Source organism: Acartia tonsa, chromosome 1 (genome assembly GCF_053477335.1).
Source record: "Acartia tonsa isolate MP-2025a chromosome 1, ASM5347733v1, whole genome shotgun sequence".
NCBI classification, from domain to species: Eukaryota; Metazoa; Arthropoda; class Copepoda; order Calanoida; family Acartiidae; genus Acartia; species Acartia tonsa.
In genome coordinates this window covers 17,840,708-17,862,728 of record NC_137260.1, presented here as the reverse complement: position 1 = coordinate 17,862,728, position 22,021 = coordinate 17,840,708, and the positions used below count along the sequence as shown (strand labels likewise).

At 29.8% G+C, this 22,021-nt stretch overlaps 1 protein-coding gene across 2 annotated transcripts in view; it reads right to left on the bottom strand.

Annotated features, from left to right (window-relative positions):
• The window catches only part of LOC145314063 (neuropeptides capa receptor-like), a 58,290-nt gene that overhangs the window by 16,177 nt on the left and 20,092 nt on the right, over positions 1–22,021 (bottom strand). Inside the window, exons 9-12 of one of the 2 annotated variants that reach the window (XM_080153811.1) lie at positions 10,546–10,650; positions 6,565–6,646; positions 3,732–3,793; positions 1,535–1,607 (exon numbers count right to left, since the gene is read on the bottom strand). In XM_080153811.1, the coding sequence (XP_080009937.1) occupies positions 1,535–1,607; positions 3,732–3,793; positions 6,565–6,646; positions 10,546–10,650 (322 nt within the window). The remainder of the gene's footprint in view (positions 1–1,534; positions 1,608–3,731; positions 3,794–6,564; positions 6,647–10,545; positions 10,651–22,021) is intronic. The other variant, XM_080153819.1, reaches the window with a different exon arrangement.

Here is a 22,021-nt window from a genome sequence, read left to right as displayed (position 1 = left end):
CATGTTAAAGAACTCCTGTTGTTTAAACTATTGACCTTTTGTGTCGACAACGACATATTTTACAGACTACACAATTTACTCAAGAATGACTGTTTTTGACTGGTGGAAAAAAATGAATAAAAAATTATTTTAAAGAAGAAAAGACCCATTCCTTGAAATTTGTAGGAACTCTTTTGAAGTTAAGGTTCAATACCCAACCAGTTAAATCAAGAAATTCAATTCATTTGAAACCAGAGATAAGGGAGGTAAAATTAGAATTTTTTTAGTGATTTGAGAGGCTTTAAGTGTTTTTTTGTTAAAATAGTTTTTTTTAGAAAGTTGGATCTTCATGCTTGTAAAAGACTAAAGATTTCCGACTGTTCATTTTCAAAATCTTCTCTTCGATACCAATTTAAACTCAATGAAAAGTGGGATTTTTATTTAAAATTAAGTCGAATTTAAGAAGTTTAAACTTAAAATGATACAACGTGTCTACTAAATTATTTCATTGATTCAAGAGCTTCGACTTAACAGATATTTTAATTTATGAATATAGTATTTAGTTTTTTTTATGTTTTACTATTACTGATTAAAGTTCCATTTCCCTGATCCTGTATTTCAACAATTTCTCAAGAAATTGACTTACAGACTTGTTTAAGTGTAGCTTTCCATAATAAGGATCGGTCCGTCCGTCCAGAACATTTAGCACTTTTCGTTAATTCAACATAATTTTGTCATAATTGTCCTATCGATTTGAAACATGTTGCTTTTATACCTTGTTAACAACAATTATTTATGTGATATATATAATTATCCTATTTATCTGATTTTTGGATAATGATTCCTATTACAACAAGATACGATGTTTTCAGTTCTGACACAGTTTTTACTATAATTTAAGATCTTCGCTTTTAGGGATGTTTTTTCCTTATTTTAAACTTTGTAAAGAGAATCACAGATCAATACAAGTTCTGTTTAAAGTTTATATCGTACCATTGTTTTATTATTACATCTGGAGCTGTTAAAACAAAGTTATAAATAACAACATTCATTTTAAATCAATATTTGTAAGATCTTCACAACCCCCCAAAAATGAAAGATTGTAAGTTTGGCAAAGATTATGTCATTTTGGCAAAGTCTTATGTCATTTAGGCATTGACTTATGTCAATTTGGTTAAGCATTTTAACAATTTTTCAATGAAGTATGTCAATATGGCTAAGAATTGAGTTAATTGGGCTTAAGATATGTAAAGAAAAAATTACTCCCCAATAATTCTTTTTAAAAATGTAAGATTTGGATGAAGCGGCCGTAACTCTTTACTAGTCGTGATACTCAAAACACACTTTTTCTATTTCAATTCTTCTGACCTAAAAAGTTGCTTAAGGGGCCTAAAAATACATGAACAAAATTTTATATCTCTATCTCTACTGGCTAATTAGCGCCAGGCCTCTAAAAATCATCAGATAACGTTACATTTTTTGTATCAAGTCTACTCTTCACCCTCTATTATATTATTGTCAGAAAAAGGAGAAAGTGTAGAATTTTTTTTTTTACCTGAGATGTAGAAAAGATTTTCATTTACTGTTCTAAACGAAGGACTGTCTTTAAAGTACACGTAGCCAAGCCTCTGAAATATAAGAATTTTATAAGTACGGACAAATAGAGAGGTTATGCATGTCAGAATTTCTCTTTTTAGCGTAATATGTAACACATCCGGTTTTCTATTCCCCCGGTGAAACATCCAACTAATTAAATCTATAGCTACCACATTTTTTAGGTTTATACAATGAAATTAACATATTCTGATAATAACATGGATTTTAAGAAGGCTCCAAATAAGAGATAGTTTAATAGAAAATACCATTTAAACTTTTAAGGAAAAATGTGGCAATTCAATAATGCTACTATTGCGCTACATTAAAAGTTTGTAATGCAGAATTGTGTTTTACTACATTTTGAAATATTTGTACATTATAAAAGAATGGGCATAAAATGCATTCAGGAAAATGTACAAGGATTCATCAGCCACAAATTTCAGCGGCGGCTGGTAATTGGCTAGTTGCCTTATTTGCCTACTAATATTTTAGTATGAGGCATAATTGTTTTGCACTTCTGAAATTTAATTGGGTAGCTACGAGTAAATGTAAGGCGCTCCGTGAAAACCGAAAACAGTAGGTTCAAATCTAAGCTCAACGTCACTTCTTAATTAAAGATGTCAATAACTGTTAATGGGAATGCCTTGGCCCAAAAGAGGTTCAACTCATCATCATGCACAGCAAGGACTTCTAGACATAGATTGTGCAATAAAAAAGTGAGTTATCTGATGGTTGTTACTTAAACCTAATACCCCGGATGTTTGGACAGAAAAAAAATTATCCTTTGTTGTTTGAACAGACGTAAAAGAGACGTGGACATCAGACTCACCCATAAGTTGCGTATGTTTGCCAAAAAAAATGGCTGCAGATTTCGAGCCTCGCTTACATTTAAACAACACATACGGGTATTTTTGAAGTAAAGTGCAAGGGCATACTTTGTCATATTAAAATTTGGAATATTTTTCTTTTATTTGAGAAGGATTTTAGATATCACTTTAACACATTAAAACCCATAAAAATGATGGCTTCCCTGTTATTGTAGGGTTAAGAACAAAGAAATAAAGAAAAATCAAAAAATCATTTGATTTTACGTACAATCTTTGATAATGGTCTTAGTATGGTGATGCACATCTTTAATGGTAATTCTTTCAACGTCACATACTCAGTGTCACCACGAACGTTCAGGTTTTTTTGGGGGGAGGGAGGGAGGGGTGGGGGTGGAATTAGACTAATTTTTTTTACCAAGAGGGTACAGTATACATAGGGGCGGATAATAATTCCCCTGTTTTATTTTCTGTCAGACGTAAAAGTAAAATAAGTAGATTTTCAAAGTTTACAACTTCCAAAAACAATATTTTAAAGGCCCGCCTACCATCCCATTTCGGAGAAAGCTCAAAGTGTCATGTGGAACGGCATAAAAATCCATCTCTTTTTTTAGGGGTGTCCTTTCCCACTTCTTCTCTTATCCCTCCTTTATAGACGTATTTTTATAACGTCACACATGACACTTTGGGCTTTCTCTCATTTTGGCGCCGATATATGAAATAATGCAGGTTTTGTAAACTTTGTTAAACCTACTTTAAAAGTTTTTTACTTTGTAAAAGTTTCCAACAAAACCAATCACTTTCTTTCATTAAGTAATACACGTGAAGAATTTATAGAGGCTCATAAATGGAGTAAATCTTTTCAGGTTTAAAGCAATATCACGATTTCACCATATTTTATTAATAACAAGTTGAATTGAAATTTGGAGGGAGAAACAACGAACCATTAAAAAGTTGAATTTTGACATTTCTTGTTAAATTCACTTTATGTACCTGGTCATTCATTTTTAAAATCATTTATAAATTTACTTTTGCATTTAAGGATTTAAATCGCTTGACAATTATAGTTTCCGATTTCCTTAAAAACCTAAAAGTTCCACTTTATACAATATTACATATACGTCCAAAAGGGTTGGGGTAAATTACTAATTTTTACCTCCCGCCCAAATAAAAAAGCGTGGACGTCCTTGACTATTTGTTATAAAAATTTCCACCCAAAAACAGAAAAAAAATTTTTCATTCCAACCCCCTCCCCCCCAAAAAAAACAGCTCGGACGTAATTGATGATCAGTTTAGCTTTAACCAACTGCAAAGAAAAATAAGTGAACTTACCTGAATATGGAATGGTGCCCAAGAAATGAAGAAAAGTACCACAACGGCAACTGAAAAACGGTCTATTCAAATTAAAATATCATAAATATACCTATCCTACTAAAAACGGCCTTTTCAAGTTATGATATCATGATTATACCAATCTTACTAACGATTCAATAGATATTAAAAATTTAAACTAAAGTTAGAAGGGTCTGTGGACAAGTGCGTAGCATGAGTTTGGTCCCTGCTTTGGACAAGATGGGCTAGCCGCCCAAGTTCCTGGGGCCTGCTCATTTCTGATATATGAATTTTCTTTATCAAATGCTTTACTTATGTCTAACTGTTATTAATTCTAATTTTTTTATCATATTATTAAATTTCAAAGAGTAGATGGATAAAAAAATAGGATAAGAGTAGATGGATAAAAAAATAAGAGCATAAATTCTAGTTTACGAAAGTAGCTTTAGATTGCCGGATATAAAAAAATCGTTCCATGTCTGAGTGTAGCATAAGATTATACTCACCGCTGGACCTTTAAGGTTGTCCCTTACATTAAAGATTCATATAGGTCCAAGTAAAGTTTTAAACTATTTTTAGGGAGTTCAAGTGAAACCCCTCAAAAAATATTACTTTAAAACTAAAAAGGAAAAAAGGTGGTCGACCCTAAAATGCTTCTAAATTCCCCTAGGGGCGACGCCGCTAGTATTGAATATAGAATCATAAAAAAAACTGTATGTGTATGTGTCTGTCTATGCAAAGTTTTTATTATTATGCTGAATTATACATCACATGAAAGTGACTTTCCAAAGAATTATATTTCAGCTTCGATGCTATTTTACAAATTAGGATTTCGGTTTGTTTGTAGTACAGCTTCATTAATATTTGTATTAGGTGAATATAATGTTTTAAATGGCTTTGTATACCAATATTAAGTTATGAAAATCTTTAGAACATCCTATCATATAAAGTAGTAAGTTTTTTATTTTAAGATTTCATTAACTACTAAAATGAATGATTTATTAATTTTAAGTCTTGGGATAGTTTCAGAGCCCCTAGATGCTAGGGGTGTAGTCGCTAGTATATTATAAAGTAATTAGTAATTATTTCTGCTGTGGAATTATTTACAGTTTGTTAGCTGCGAAATCAATAATATCCTTGTTGAATTGTCTGGATGTTTGTATCCAAAAATCTCGATAACTGCTTGATTTATTTTTCTTGGAGGGTGTTTTTTTTAATTTTGGGGAGGGTACCTACACCTCCCCCACTTAAGAGAAATTATCTCTATTAGAAAATACCCCCCCCCCCCCCACCAGAAAAAATCTACTTATATAAGAGCTAAAATTTAAAATGGGACTGTTAACCAATCCTTTCCCTCTCTTTATAGTGCCCCTTGAGGGCTGTAAACACTAGTTTCATTAAAAATAGGCCTTACTAATTTTGAACATTATCGCCCTTGCTACTGTGATTTGAGTGAAAATAATATCCCGTAGAAAGATGAAAACACATTCAAAGAATTCATTCTCAAAATTATTTTCTTCAAATTAAGTTTTATACAATACTTGCGCAAATGAAATTTAAAATATTAATAAAATTTTGATAAAAATTTTGAACTAGTGTTATAACAAGGACATTTTTCTAATAGCGCAGCAAAAACAATACAAACTTAATTGGCACAGCTAGGCTCTATTAATAGTATGTTTGTAACACGTAAGTCTCAAAGCCTTTACCAACACCTATCAAAATCTCCGAGTATTAATAAATATTTAAAACAAAATATGGGTTATGTATTTGTAGGGTCCTAGTTGACTTTGTCATTCCTCACTTTTGTGTTATAATTGATAATTATTATTTTTTTATTTTTATCACATGTATTTAACCATGCTAAAGTGAAATAAATGTTTTGGTATGGTAATGGCATAAGTCAAAATGATTTAAAGTAATTTCAAATCTGTTGTAAATTGTATTATTTTCTTTACCGATAAGTAATTACAAAATGCCATTGTTTCGCTTATTATGAAAAAACTTTCCCTTGTTTTTATCAAAAATAAGGAACATAAATTTCATGAAAAGTTACAAAAACCAAACATATAATAGTTGTGGCTTTTGAAATTATTTTGAATATCAAGCTTATGCTCTAATTCTAACATTAGAAGGTTAATTTAGAAATAAAGGTGAATTAAGTATAATTTATAACTGAGAATTTTGGTTGTTCTTTTGAAAACTTTGATTTATTATACTTAAACTTTTGTTCGTGTTTAAGTAAAAAGTAAAATAAAGAATAATTATAGTGTAAAATTAGTTTTTAGTGGTGTAGCTACTTTTAACCTTTTTGACTATACTTCTTTTTGCTAATTATTAATGTTCATTAAAATGAAAATAGCATTTGATTTAAATTTCAGGAATGAAAATTTACTAAATTTTAGACTAAAAGATTTACGATTAATGATATTAATATGCATTAAAAAAAAATTGGTTGATTTTACTGTGTATGGATTTGTTTGATGTTCATAACTTAAAATAATATATTTTTACTTTATCATTATTAACTGGTATTTTTTTATGTAATTTAATGTTGCTGAGACAAATCTGGATATAATTTTCCTTGGTGGAATATATGATTCATACTTTATTAATATTTTAATATATAAAATTCTTACTTTTATTGCGCATAATAAATATATTTGTTTGACTGCAAGGCTTCTCTGATAAATTTGGTAAATTTAAATTTCCAAATTATCTTGATATTTTTCTTTAAAATTTAATGGAAAAGATGTTAAATTCACAAAATAAGCAAAAGACAGGGAGACAGAAAGATTAAAAATCCCTTAATATTACTAAATTGTATACTTACTGAGCATTCTAATAATCTGTTGTCTATGATCTGTGGGTGGACCTGATGAGTGACGGTGGACTGACCGTCGGAGATCGCTCCTAACATCCAAAAAAACAAAAATCACTTATTGTTACAATAAAGGTACTAAGGAAGAGAGGGAATGTCTGATTGAGCCAATAGGAGAATCGCATCAGTACATACATTTAATTTCATTGGTTGAAATTTTGTACACATCTTGTTACGAATGCATGTTTTTTTTCATTTCATACATAGATAAAAGTCATCTGTAAACAGTATATTTTCTTAGTAGAAAGCTTTGCGGAATCAGAGTTAATTGCCCAAAAATTTCGTTTAAATTTGAAAGCTTCGAAACGAGGTGGATTCTTAAAAAACAAGGATGACAACATCCATAAAAGCGAAGCACTGAAACGTGAGGACTTGTATAGTATTAGAACTTAATTATCATAATATAAATTTATAAGAGTCAAATCAAAATTGTAAGTAAATTTGTTGTAAAACTGCTTGATACAGGATAATTTTTATGGACCAACTTACATTTTTAGGGCTTGATTATAGAGTTGCTTCGCTTATTACATTATACTTTGTTGTCCCAGGAATAAATATACCAAAAATCAGATCAATCCGATGATTTGATCACATAAAAATTAGTTGTTAAAAAAGTAAAAAAATCAACATGTTTAAAATGGACGTACTGACATTTTTGTAATGATTATAGAGTTGCTACGCTTTCTAAATTGTACCTAACTACTAAAGGAATCACCATGCAAAATTTGAAATCGATAGGACAATTCTAACATGCCTCAATTAACGGAAAAAGCTATCCGTTACGGACGTACGGACGGACGGACGGACGTACGGACGGACGTACGGACGGACCGACCCTAATTATAGAAAAGCTTCGCTTTTAAAAAGTTAGGCGGGCTACTCGCTGGTGAGGCAAAATTATTTTTGTGAAAAATCCTCCAAAATCAAATTAAAAAATTTACAAAAATTAAATAAAATCTTAAAAGGGTTATTAACATATGATTTTGTTTAATTTTTGTAGATTTGTAATGTGCTTTTGGATGATTTTTAACAAAAATAATTTTGCCTCACTATTGAGTAGCGAGTCTATAATTTTTTAAGAATCCACATCAGCTTGAGTCGAAAGTAAACAATACTTTTGTCTGCTAGAAATGTTCCTTCTTAGACTTGACGAAAAAAGTGTTCAGAATATGCTTCTATTCTTCTATTTCTATTATTTTACACAGATACGTTGTAAGAAGATTAATTATCTAATTCAATTCTGAAATCGAACGGGATGTGGGGGTTGGGGGTGTAAATTAGACAACAAAAGAGGTGTAATTTAATTGTCAAAGGTAGGATACACCTCTTTACATGTCCACGTCTATATAAGCATTTTTTACGTCCTACTTAAAGGGGTGTGACTTTTTACCTTGACACTCTCTTGGTTGTGTTATTCGGGTAAAACACGCGGGTTTAACTGAAGAACCTTGTGAAGGGCCTGACATAGATACTTTGTAAGTTCTATAACCCAGTTTTTTTTTAAATGAGACTCATAGACTATTTATTACTCATTTTTATCTACATTTTAACATATATTTGCTAATGATAAAATTATAAAAGGTTAGACCTCGACTTTTTAATTAAAGGGTAAAATTAGTTTGTCTAAGACTTAATCAATTTATAATCTTATATAATCAATCTTGAAATTTCTATATTTGCCAAGTTTTTGCCTTTCTTTTCAAAGCGAAGCTACTGTAGAACTCAAATGTGTTCAACTGATCTTCGTAAGAAAACAGTTATAAAGATAATCATTTTAAATTTATTCTAACAGCTTTGATATAACCTTGACAAATTATATCGTTTACACCTATATACATATGTCATATTTTTAGAGTTGATTCGCTTTTTCAAAAAAGGTTAAAACGTTTGATGCTGGATTTAAATAAGTTTTTGAACAATTGAACAAAAGAGATTTTGAATGGTCTTTCATGTTATTAAACATGTCGGGGGGGGGGCCGGGGGGGGGGTTACTCAAATTTTTTAAATTGAAAAAAAATTTCTATAAGGATAACGCCAGAATCTTTAATCAAAGTGTATAATGTATAAGTGTATAGAGTGTTTAAGCAATAAATAGGAAAATTTCAGAGAAAAAATAGCTCCTCTAGCTAGCTTGAAAGATCATTTGATAATCTGAATTCCAAGGTGGTCACTTATTGTTATTAAAGGTTTTTTAGCCAACAACGTAGTGGGACAAAGTGACTTGCACTCATTTTTATGACGTCACATGGCTGATTTTTTAGTCACTTTGTCCCATTACTCAACACCTAAAGTCCTAACTACCATGCATGTTATCATTGTTTCATTTTAATGGATATTTATGTCTGTCAATTTCAAAGTGCATTGAACAAAACATAATATGATTTAAGTACAAACTTTTTTGGTTATGAAACTGTGTTTCGATATAAATTGAGTCAAAAGTATATATGAAAAAAGCCGTCAAAATAACTTATAACGCTAGTGTATTATACACAACCTTCTCTATCCCCCCTTTTATTTTTGATTTAAAAAAAATCAAATTTGTGAATTTTGATTTAGGAAAGGTTATGCGAAAATTTGTTGAGCCCCGTTGGGTAAGATATTTCCAGAGCTACCAACAAATTAAGGGATGTTGTAGGGTGGTTAAAGGTTACTGACAATTTATGAGAAAATACCGGATGGCACGATCAATTTCCATGGAATTTAAAAATTCGAGTTCTTAAAAATCATATGAATTGCGTCTCAAGAAGTGTTTCATCCAATAATCTATCTCTTTTTGTTTGTTTTAAGTTTTATAAAATCCAAAACTTTAGTCTTCTAATTTATTCTGCAACTTTGTATGTCTAGGTGTCCCATGATAAACCAAATGTGATGCTGTTATTATATTATTGTCCTTGATTTCCCTGTCATGTTTGCATTCTATAAATGTTTTATACTATTTAGAATAAAGCGGGTTCTAAATATCTTTTGATTTTTCTCACAGTAGACTATGAACATTGAACATTGGATGGGGACCAAGCACAAAAAAATTAATAATCGTAAATTCTTTTTTGGGAGGAAGTGGGGTCATTTAAAATATTTATTTAACCAAATAGCTTTTTTGACTTTTAAAAATTTTAGTTAAACTTTTAATAAATTAATCTTAATTGATTTTAACAAATCATGAGTTATAGTATTTTCTAAAAAGTAAGGGTTAACAATCAAATGTGTACAATTATTTATTCTGGAGCTTCTTCTTATAAAATTGAAAGTATGCAGGTTTCTGTGGTCCATTAATGGGTAAGAATGAAAGAACCATGAAAGTTAATTATTGTGATAGCACAATATTTAATAACTCTAGGAATATGTCTTAAGTAAACATAGACATTCCATGAGTAATATAATATGCAGAGTAAATTAGATATTCAAGATTAGAGTATTATTTTAATCATAAGTTTACAGTGCATATGCAATGTTCCTTATCTTTAATTATTGAACACAGTTAAGGCTAAGGTTGATAATAGTCAATTAATTTGACATATAAACAATTTTTGAAACACTAAACCAAAAAAAACTAGATGTCTATTCTGTATCCATAGTCTATTTATGGTTTTGTATATTGTATATACAGTATACAATAAAAAATACCTATGTAACATGAACTTGAGCTGTTATTTAATTGTGACAAATTGAAAGTTTCTCACTAGTTCATAGAAGAATTGTTTAAGAATTCTATAAGAATAATATAATAATGTATTTCCGTAATCAATATTACATACTTTATCATACTAATTTTTCTTTGCTAGCTGTAGATACAATCTGTAAAAAAATGAGCAGAATTCTCGTACAGGTAGATTTTTCGAAGTACAGATTTTTCATCATGATCTTAACTCATAACAGTTCCTATAAGTTACCCAACCCTATAAAAGATAATCATAAACATGTGATTGTTTTCCTGGCGGATTTTTTGATTGCCATGGCCATGCAGCTGTACAGGTAGGTGAGGAGCAGCACTGGCACCAGGAAGAACACCAGGAAGGATACCTCATGTACTGGATACCACTGAAATATAGATAATCTTAGATCAAGAGTTAGGTAGCTAGACTGTATACAAATATGTTATATCTAGGAGTTTGCACATGTTATATGAAAGTCAAGCTAATCCATGGCTTAACTTTGACTATATATGACAACAGATAACTACCAAAAATAAGAAGAAAAACCGGAAAAAAATATTTTCTTAAGTACAAACTTACAAATCTTAGAACCACTGAGTTTGCATTAGTAGGCTAATTTTTGATTGGGGTACAGCTATTTAACTCTTGACCACTCTATTCTTTAACTGTACTAATTTATTTTTTTGATTTTGTACATACATTTCTATCTAAGTATTTGTGAGTAATAAAATTTCATTTCTGTTATTATTATGTTGATACTTTTTATAGGATTATCTATCTTTTTATAAGTTTCAATATAAAATTTCTTTGACATATTATTTGTTTTCTTTTATAACATGTTAGAGAAAAATAATATGTCCAAATATCTGAAGAATCACAGAACAACAAGGAATACTAAGGCCAACAGAAGTGCAGCAATTTTTGCACCATATTACTAAATCGTTTTAGGCAAATTATCTTAGAAACCAAACAAGTAAACCTTCATAAACACTGTACTACTAATGAACTCTTATGATAGTCTCACTAATTGACAGACTAACAACATGACCTAAATACATAGCAGCTGTGCTGGTAAAAAGTTTTATTTGATGTCTAATATCTCTATATTTGAAAACTTAATCCAGATTTTTCTTGAAAGTAGATTTTATAAAAGATAAGTGCAAAAAGAACAAAAATCATCAATTTCTTTTAAATTTCTATACAAAGAAAATAATGGACACTTAATTGTTTTGTTGTTTTAAATACATAGGAAACAAGGATGACAACATCCATAAAGCAAAGCACTGAAACGGTAGGTCAAACGGACATTAACATTTGTATAGTGTCAGAACTGAATAATCAGAATATAAATGTATAAGAGTCGAAGCAAAATTGTAAGTAAATTTGTTAAAAAACTGCTGGATACAGGATAATATTTATGGACATACTTACATTTTTAGGACTTGATTATAGAGTTGCTTCGCTTATAACATTATACTTTGTTGTCCCAGGATTTAATATACCAAAAATCAGATCAATCGGATGATTAGATCACATGAAAATTTGTTGTTAAAAAAGTAAAAAAATCGATATTCAAAATGGACGTACGGACATTCTGGTAATGATTATAGAGTTGTTATGCTTTCTAAATCGTACATAACTACTAAAGGAATTACAGTGCAAAGTTTGAAATCAATAGGACAATTCTAACATGCCTAAATTAACGAATAAAGCTATCCGTTACGGACGGACGGACGTACACACGAACTGACCCTAATTATAGAAAAGCTTCGCTTTAAAAAAAATATTAATGATTATTTGTTCACAAGTATGAAGAAGAATTTTATTTTTTTGATAACAAATTTTATACCTCTAGACAAAGGTTATGCAGTCAAGGTTTGGTTAGATTATTATATATTTACTTTTCATTTTCAATAAATTAAATTCCATTCGGTATCTAGGTAATAATAATGAATACATTAATTATTTTAAATTATCATTATCAAAGTAAGAATATTACTATCTTTATTAAATTTTCAATTTAATGAATCTAGAAATTTCAAATTAAATTGAAAATGTTTGACGTGAAATATAATGTTATTTTTGATTCCATTATGAAGAATTCTAATTAGTAGAATATCATAGTAATTATAAGTTATAGTACGTTCATAGTACATGAATTTAGTACATATTTAGAAATAAAAAGGCCTAATAGTTTTTAAAGCAAATCTTTTTAACAATTTAGTTAAACATAATTAAAAAATGTAAGAACATAAATTGTTTTATGGTTTTTGGGAGGAATTTACAATAGAGACAACATAAAGAAAGGGTTCAATGAGAAGAGAGAAACACGTACTTGTTAAAGACATGCAGACCGGCTGATAAACAGACAAACAGAGTATTTTTGCTATAAAAAAGCCCATTTAGTGCCATTACACTATGTTCCTGAAGTGACAAAAAATCAATTTTTACATTTTGGAAAATACACTTTTAAACAATTGTTTAGTAATATACACAAGTTTTTGGAAATAAAACCGAAAGAATTAACTCTTTACTATGAAGAATAAGAATTGTATGTGTAATTATACTAGAGGTTTCGAATTAAGTTCCTTTTCATCATAGTAGACAACTGTTTTTTTCGGTCAACTAAACTACATTTCAAATCCGTGTGGACGGTTTATTTTTAAAGCTATTGTTAAGTATTATACATTTTTGGATTCGATATACAATGCTTTAAATGTTTAGCTTTTAAAAGAAGTCAAATCTCCATTTTTTGTTGTAATTGTAGGTACTTTTCTAGACATACCCGTTTCTTGTAAGATAAACAATTTTCTTAAAATGAAAATTTTACGTTTGGTTCCAGAACTAAAAATGGCAAAGGATGGCAATAAAATCCTCTCGTATGAGTAAATTAGAACTATGTATAATATCAAAGAACTTTAGCCTAATCTTCCGAAATCTCGCGAAGTTTTTTTTTTTTTAAGGTCTTAAGTAACTAGGGTCAACCAAAAAATAACAATTTTTTAAGGCATAAAAGTAATATATTTTTCTTATTATTTAAAACACATATTCAATTAAACTTAAAGTAAAGAAAAGTTTTAAAATAAAATAAAAGATTATCTCCTAATGCCTTAGCTCTTATCTGAACTATCAAAACCTCTTATTGGGGGGGGGGGGGGAGGGAGGGGTTTGCTCGATTTATATCAATCTTAGATCCCATTAAAGCTAGAAGCCTAAAATTTTATATGTGTTTTCCTTGGTCAACAAAAAATTTTCTGATTTTATATGTTTAACATTATCTACTCCCTTTGCCCTTTTATTGAGCAACCTTTCACAAAAGGTTCTTATCAACAAAGAACAGAGTAGAATTTATGTTGAATAAGATAGAAAATGTTTTCTTTATAGTAAAATGAAAATAAAAATCAAAGTCTTACATATCTATGATCTAAAGGGATAAGACAATGGCAGATAAATTAATGTACATCCCCAATGCTAATACACAAAATTGCCCATTGTGTATTCTATAAATTACATTTAGTTGTTGAAATGTTTGGACACTCAACTAATAAACCAACCAATCAGATTCAATAAAAGTCCAAAAAGTTGTTGTGCCTACAAATAAGAAAACACTATTATAAAACTTTGTGGACTAGTATTATAAACAGCTTATTGATCCCTCCCTCCTTGCTTAAATATACACCTATATTTCATATTCGGATGTAGTAATATAGGATATTTTAGTATTTTGGTAAGATGAAATGCTAAGTTTAAGTCATAAAAAAAATATTTTTGTTTTTTACCTGTATAATATGCAAGGTATCCTGGCATCCTGTGCCCGCCAGGATAGAGATATTCAGCTTTCAGTTATGTGTCATACCCATTTAAAACAAGTCACTCAGTTATAGCTCTCTATCATTCACACACAGAAAATGAGACAGAAAATACCAGAAGGGGTGGCAACCCTACCCCCCCCCCCCCAGACTAATAAGGGTTAATAAACATTGTTATTTGGGTTGTACAATATATTTTGATATAATTCCCGTCAATGTAGCTCGAAAACAAAGGAAGTTACAGCTTCTGAAATGTGCTTATTAGACTAGCTTTACACCCCCCGTTGACGCCCCTTGTGTAAAACCCCTATTATAAGTATTTTTCACCATTTAAAAAAAAATATATGTATACTTATTGCTATTTAAAGAAAATTTCATCAAAATTTTAACTTATACACTATCTATGATTTTTTGTCATTTTTCGGGATTTCAGGAACACAGTGCATTACAAAATTCCACTGCCAAAAATGAAGAACATTTATAAAATATTCAAATGTAAAGTAAGACAGAAAATTAAATCAAATTTTATGCTAAACAAAGTTAGGTAAATGGCTGGAAGGGGATGTGAAACCATTAGGGGTTAAAAAAAGAGAAAGGCACGCCATACGAATTTTAATTTTGATGGAAGTGTTCATATGAATGAAATTTATTAATATGATGATAAGAAAAGTCAAGGATATATTTTTTTGTATTTAAACAATGACATCACTAGTGACGTCACTGTTAATACCAAGGATCCTAAGGGATAAGAAATGGACGATAAGTCGTTGCTTACTTCCAATAACGATAAATATAATTATCTGATCTAAATAAGATTAGAATTATTGATCGAAAAGTTTTAAAAATCAAGATTATTTTAAAATACCCTACGATTTTGAGCCAACCATTGAGAGATCTTCTTTCAAAATTTTTGGGTACAAGCGCATCTTACAGTCCAATGCTCCCTCCCTGTTAATGCCCGTATAATTTATTTAATACCCAGGAAATAAGCAAAAAAATCTTCCAATATAAATATAAAAGAAAGATTTTCTTTTCCTTTTTTTGAGGGCTGTGGTAATGGATATAGAATTAGTGGATGTTATGACAGTGAAAAATTGTCGTCAATTTAGGTTGCTAACATGGACATCACTTGTTGGTCATTTCGTTCATCAAATTGTTATTTTAGCCAGCTACAAGTTTCACTATATTAGTAAACATAAAAATCTGGTGAAACATCCAAGTAATAAAATATCCATTTATTTATTAAGGATATGACATTGAATTATATAAAATTATTTCTCCTATTTTATATAAAATTTGTGTTTTAGAAGCATGTAATGTAAATATAGGAATTTATTCACCTTTGTCCTCTCCCTCCCTAAATTTATGAGAATTACATTGAGCAGAAAAATTATTGTTATATGTAATGTTTCTTTTTGTGCTGGCTAAAAGAATTTTGTCAGCCTAAGTAATTTTCTTATATTATTATCTGCTAAACAAGTTTGACAATATACATAAAAGGAAAGCTCAACAATCAGATATTCAGGCAATTAAACATTAACTGACTTTCTAAGAAATATCACAGAGTTGCTACTTTTTTTTTATAAATTATATCTAACTTTTAGAGGAATCCTATTAATCATATCAAGTTTTAAATTGTTAAAATAATTCAAATATGCCTTAATTATCTATTTTAGTGCTAATATTACAACGACAAATAAATTGATAAAAACGTAAATTACAGCCATCAAAGACGGAATTTCTCGTCAAAAAGAATAGAGTGAAATTCATTGTTAATTTCCCTATTCATTGATAGATTAGACCAAACACGTATTATCTAACATAAAACCAACAAAACGACTAACTGGCTACATATACAGCCACATAGTTTTTAGGGATTACAATTTGTTCAGTCACTTTTTTGAAACTTTAGCTCTAAAGATTTCATCATTAATGTAGGTAAATGTTCAATTTTTTTTTATATACTGGTGTAGAATTGTACAGAGAACATGGACTTATGCTAATTAAACTACTAATGGTCATGTTATATATTTTAGTAATGTTCACCATATGATTTTTATGTTTAAAAATTCTATTTAGAAATATTTACTATGCTACTTTGAATATTTAATTTCTTGGTGTGCTAAATGAAAGGAGGAATTAGATTAAAACTAATGGAATTCAGTAGAAATAAATGAGAGATTATTTTATACAACTTGAAATTTCATGTTTAACTTTAGTTTGGTATTAACCACTACTTTAAAGTTAGTTCCGAAAATGTCGCTTAAAAACGGTTTTGGAATTATAAAGAATGTGAATAATAAGGCTAAAATATTGACTTCTAAAATATTTAGGTAGTATATATCATAACAAGGATGACAACATCCATAAAAGCGAAGCTCTGAAACGGCAGGACAAACGGACATTAACACTTGTATAATGTCAGAGCTGAATACTCAGAATGTCAATGATTAAAAGTCACAGCAAAATTGTAAGCAAATTTGTTAAAAAACTGCTTGATACAGGATGATGTTTATTTACATACTTATATTATTGAGACTTGATTATAGGGTTGCTTCGCTTATAATATTGTACTTTGTTGTCCCAGGAATCAGTACACCAAAAATCAGACCAATCGGATAATTAAATCACATACAAATTTCTTGTTAAAATTGTAAAAAAATCAACATATTTTACGTACGGACATTCTGGTATTGATTATAGAGATGCTAAGCTTTCTAACTCGTACCTAACTTCTATAGGAATCACCATGCAAAGTTTAAAATAGATAGGACAATTCTTACATGCCTAAATTAACGAAAAAAGCTATCCGTTACGGACGTACGGACGGACCAACCCTAATTATAGAAAAGCTTCGCTTTTAAAATTTAGGCGTTTGAAATTTAATTTTGCGTCATTCTCTGACTTTGTTAAGGCTCCTTGTACTTTGTAATTCTTTTTACATAATGTACTTAAATAAAAAATTAAAAAATGCACAAAAAGCTGAAAGTTTTGAAGAACACATCTCAACTTAGATAAACTTTTGTTTAAAAGTTTAAATGATAAAAGTCGACTTGAATATTCTCGTGGCTGATAAACTTGTTGAATATCATTCTAAATTGTAAAACTGTCAGGGCTGTCAGGGTAGTACAATGGATCTGCATTCATTTAATAGATTTATAAATCATAAATAATTTCACCCTTATTATCTAAAGAAAATAAATTTTCAATCTTGTAAAGATTAAGTGGACGTCATTTTATTTTACTGCATCAAAGTGCTTATTGCTGACATATTATAAACTTGATAAGTTCTGCTGGGAACCAGAGTCCTATCTTATAAAAACTGAAACAATTAATTGATCTACAAATTCCTTTTACTCCCTGGCAACTCTTGAATATGTAAATTTAAACAATTATATTAACTTTCAGGGTTGAAGGAGTTTTGAAGCTTTTTATAGTGCCTATTAAACACTGGCCTACCATTAGTCAATTAAAATGTTTTCTGACCTGCCATTGGTAATTTAGTCTGTGTATTGGCCTATCATTGTTAATTTAGTCTGAGTAATGGCCTATCAGTGGTAATTTAAATGACGTCATTGTTATAAGAACTGTAAAGAGCTTCATGAGTTTTATTTTGTATTTAAAAAGTATTTAATTATAGTTACAATTTATATCAAATTGTAATGATTTGAATTATTGCTATATTTCACTAAAATAGTAATTTCACTGTAGAATTCAGGTTGATTTTTTTTTTAAAATAGAGCCATAATTTTGACATCCACAAATTGCAGAAAACCAATCCTTTCACAACACGACTTTTTCCAGAAGTTAAAAATGTGGATGGCAATAAGTTGTGACTGTTTTTGGCCAAAGCATTTCTCTTTCTATGTGATTTCACATATTTGATATAAGTTATTACAAATTCTTTCTATTTTGACAAGATGTTAAATACAATCATACAATATTCTAACCTGCAAAAAAAAACAGTTTCAAAGTTTGTTTTTAAAAAAATAGATGTACTTGAAATTGTATTTAAGTTGTTTTTTGTTTTATTGCAAGAGTATATTAAAGTTTGTATTGCTATTGTTATCTCAAACTTCAACAAATTTACAACAGAGATGAATGAATTCATGCTGGGGGGGGGGGGGGGGGATATTTCAGTTTTTCAATAGTTTTCTAAATATCTTTTACAAAGTTTACCATAAATACTATAATGAATACTTTAAATGTTGTGGTTATTATAGACTTCTAAAGTGTAAGAATGAGATGCAAGGTTAGGTAAAAGAAATTCAAATGAGTTCAACATAATTTTGATTTTATATCAATATTTCTTTATTCAGCTTATAAGTAACAAATGATTATCATACAAATTACCTAAAAAATAATTAACTTTTAGGGTATAGTCCTATTCATGTCAACGCCTCTTAAGGGGCGTTTCTTCGTATTTTCACAGTAGCTTTTCTCTATGTCTAGCCCCTGCGGGGAGCTCTAAACCCTACGGACCCAATTGCCTAACCCTGCGGGGCAATCACCACCAAACATATTATAACCTAACCTAACTTAAAATAACCTATCAGAAGCCATTTTAAAATACGATAAAATGCCCCTTAAGAGGCATGCCACGAAAGGGACCATACCCAACTTTTCTGATAAATATAACCTAAACCAAGAGTTCTTTACTCTAAATGAAATTATTTCACATTTTCCTTTTACTTTATGTAAACAATCTATCTTATTTTTACTTTTTTAAAAGCGATGCTTTTCTATAATTAGGGTCGGTCCGTCCGTCCGTCCGAGTCAGATAGCTTTTATTCGTTAATTTAGGCATGTTAGAATTGTTCTATCGATTTAAAACTTTGCATGATAATTCCTGTAGTAGTTAGGTACGATTTAGATAGCGTAGCAACGTCCATTTTAAACATGTTGATTTTTCTACTTTTTTAACAACAAATTTTTATGTGATCTAATTATCCGTTTAATCTGATTTTTTGATTCCTGGGACAACAAAGAACAATATTATAAGCGAAGAAACTCTATAATCAAGTCCTAAAAATGTAAGTGTGTCCATAAACATTATCCTGCATCAAGCAGTTTTCAACAAATTTACTTACAATTTTGCTTCGACTGTTATACATTTATATTCTGATTATTCAGTTTAGACACTATACAAGTGTTAATGTCCGTTTGTCCTACCGTTTCAGTGCTTCGCTTTTATGGGTGTTGTCATCCCTGTTACTTTTTTATTGTGATAAACATCATTTCATCATTGTCTCTTGTAACAATGTAAACAGTAAATAAAGTCTTTTTATCACATAAAATGAGGAAATTGTCAGCTTGTATTTCGAGAATAATTTTCAGAGCTGGATCTTTAAATGTGTAGCCGTTGCCGTTGCCGCTGCCAGAGGTACAGCCACTAACCTAATAGTGATCTTTAAATCAATTTGGCTATGCGTGGCCACGGCTATATGCGATCTCTAAATCACAGCCACTTTTGAAATTTAAAATATGTAAAAGTATGTAATAATAATACGTAAACACTTTAAACAATTTAAAAATGCATGTTTTATTGGCAGCACTGGAAGTGGCGACGGCTACGGCTCCGGCTACGACTATGACCACGAATATGGCCACGACTACGGCCACGAATATGGCCACAACTACGGCCACGGCAACGGCTACACATTTAAAGATCCAGCTCAGATGATTTATTACATATGAAAAAACTGAGAAGCATTTTCAAGAAAATAGAATATGTTTATGCAGGATAAATAATTATTCAATTATATGGGTCAGGGTTTTTATAAATATTTTTTCCTAGAAACTTAGTTTTGGTGTTTAAATAGTTAAGAAAACTTGACCTTTAGGCTTTTCTTTTTAACTTTTGATAAACTAAGCAGGTTCTGGTTAGAAAACATTCAAAATATTTTTTTCTTTGTAAATAAACCTATACCCCTTATGTTAAAAGTCTTCAAAACATTCAAATTAAAGATTGAAAATGTCTCTCAATTCATTATGTAATTTGTTAAAAAAATTATTTGGAACAAATAATGTTATTGTTATTATTTTTCTATAATACTTTTACATAATAATAATATGCAACTTGAATGAAAAAATCTATAAAAAAAACACTTGATTAAGTCAGCTATGCTAATATCACTGAATAAAATATCTTCAAAAATGTAAATTAGTCTAAATATAGATTAAATACATTCATTCGTAAAAAAAGAGTTTAACGAGAAGAAAAGTCTTTATCGTAACTATTTTGATAATTTTCTCAGATGTACATTTTAAGCTATTTTAAACAGACATATAGACCATATTTATAGAGTATCTTATGGTTAACTTATAGAAATCAAACAAAAACATTTCCAAACCAACATTTTACTCCATATTTATGAGAGCTGCAACCATTAATAATCTCTAAGTAAATTATTCTGTATTGTTTCCTTATTATTTTCTTTTTCTTCTGCTTGGTATACTTCTTTTTTATATACTAGCGGCTTCGCCCCTAGCCTCTAGGGGCTGTGCCCCAAGAGGTTTATTCAAACCAATTTTTCGTATTTCAGATTTAAAAGAAAATTTTTTTTTTAAATTTTTGAGTGGGAGGAAATTTTTTTTTTTTTTGGGGGGGGGGTAATCGACCCCACTATTTCAATTTTAGTTTTAAAAAGAAAAAAAAAAATTTGGGGAGGGTATTTTTCATTTTTTGGGTGGGTTGGGGGTGTCCCACCCTCCAAGAAAACAGTTATAAACCTTCCCGGGACCTATGAGAAGCTACCCTGTAAAGGGGAACCCGATCGGTTCAGTGGTTAGCGAGATCTTTCGCTACAAACAAACATACAAACAAACAGACAAACAAACATACAGACAGACATCGTTCTACTTTGTATTATAGATAGCTTTACTATGGAAAATTAAAAGATAGTGTTATTCAGCTAAAACTTTTGTTGTCATTATGTCGACAAAAAGGTAGGATATACGGAAAGTGTCATGTGTAACGTCATAAAAATACTTCTAAATAGGAAGGATGAGAGGAGAAGTGGGAAAGGAAACCCCTAAAAAAGAGGTGGATTGAGACGTATTTTTAAGACGTCACACATGACACTTTCCGAATCTCCATAGTCATAAAATGTGAATGTAAGATAGTATCTTTTCAAAGCAATAATTTAGTTGACATAAACTATTGGAATTGTCAACAAAGGTTACCCTTCTATTACAATTGAAGGCTAGACTCAAAGTTTTCATAAATATACTTTTTCTTTGCCCCTAGCCTTTATGGGTTTTGCCGCAAGAGGGGAAATTGATAACTCTTCAAGATTTAACTACTTTGAAAATGTCAATTTTCTCAGGCCATATATTTTAGCAATAGGATTAGGCGTTACCCCCAACCCGACAACATATATGAAAGGTTGATACAACTACAATTAAAATAAAACTGAAATCAAATTATTTTGGGGCTATTATGTATCAATACCATTTCTTTATATACAAATATTCTATGATTTACCTTATTGATAAATAATATAACTTTATGTTGTATTTACATTATGTAAATAAGTCATCATTATTCTATATCTTTACCAGGGATATAGGTATAGGAAATAAAGCAAAAAATTTGTCAGGAAGCAGGGAATGTGCAAATATTCATGTTTTTAATCAAATAACGTTTGTGTAAAACCCTTTACTTTTTTATCATCCAAAAACATACCCAACATCTTAAAATCTTATTCCAATAAAAAGGTACCACTTTGATCACTGCATGTAACTCTGATATTTACTTAGAAACAATTATGCCCAGCAATGAGAACAATTTCAATAATCAATTCCAAATAATAAGTAATAGCAGACCACTCACTTAGACCACCACTTGAGAATAAAAATGGGATTATCTTTTATAATAATTTTATTACAATGCAATGTGTGGTAACACGATTTTCTTGTTTAAAGATGTAAAATTATTGGTTTGAC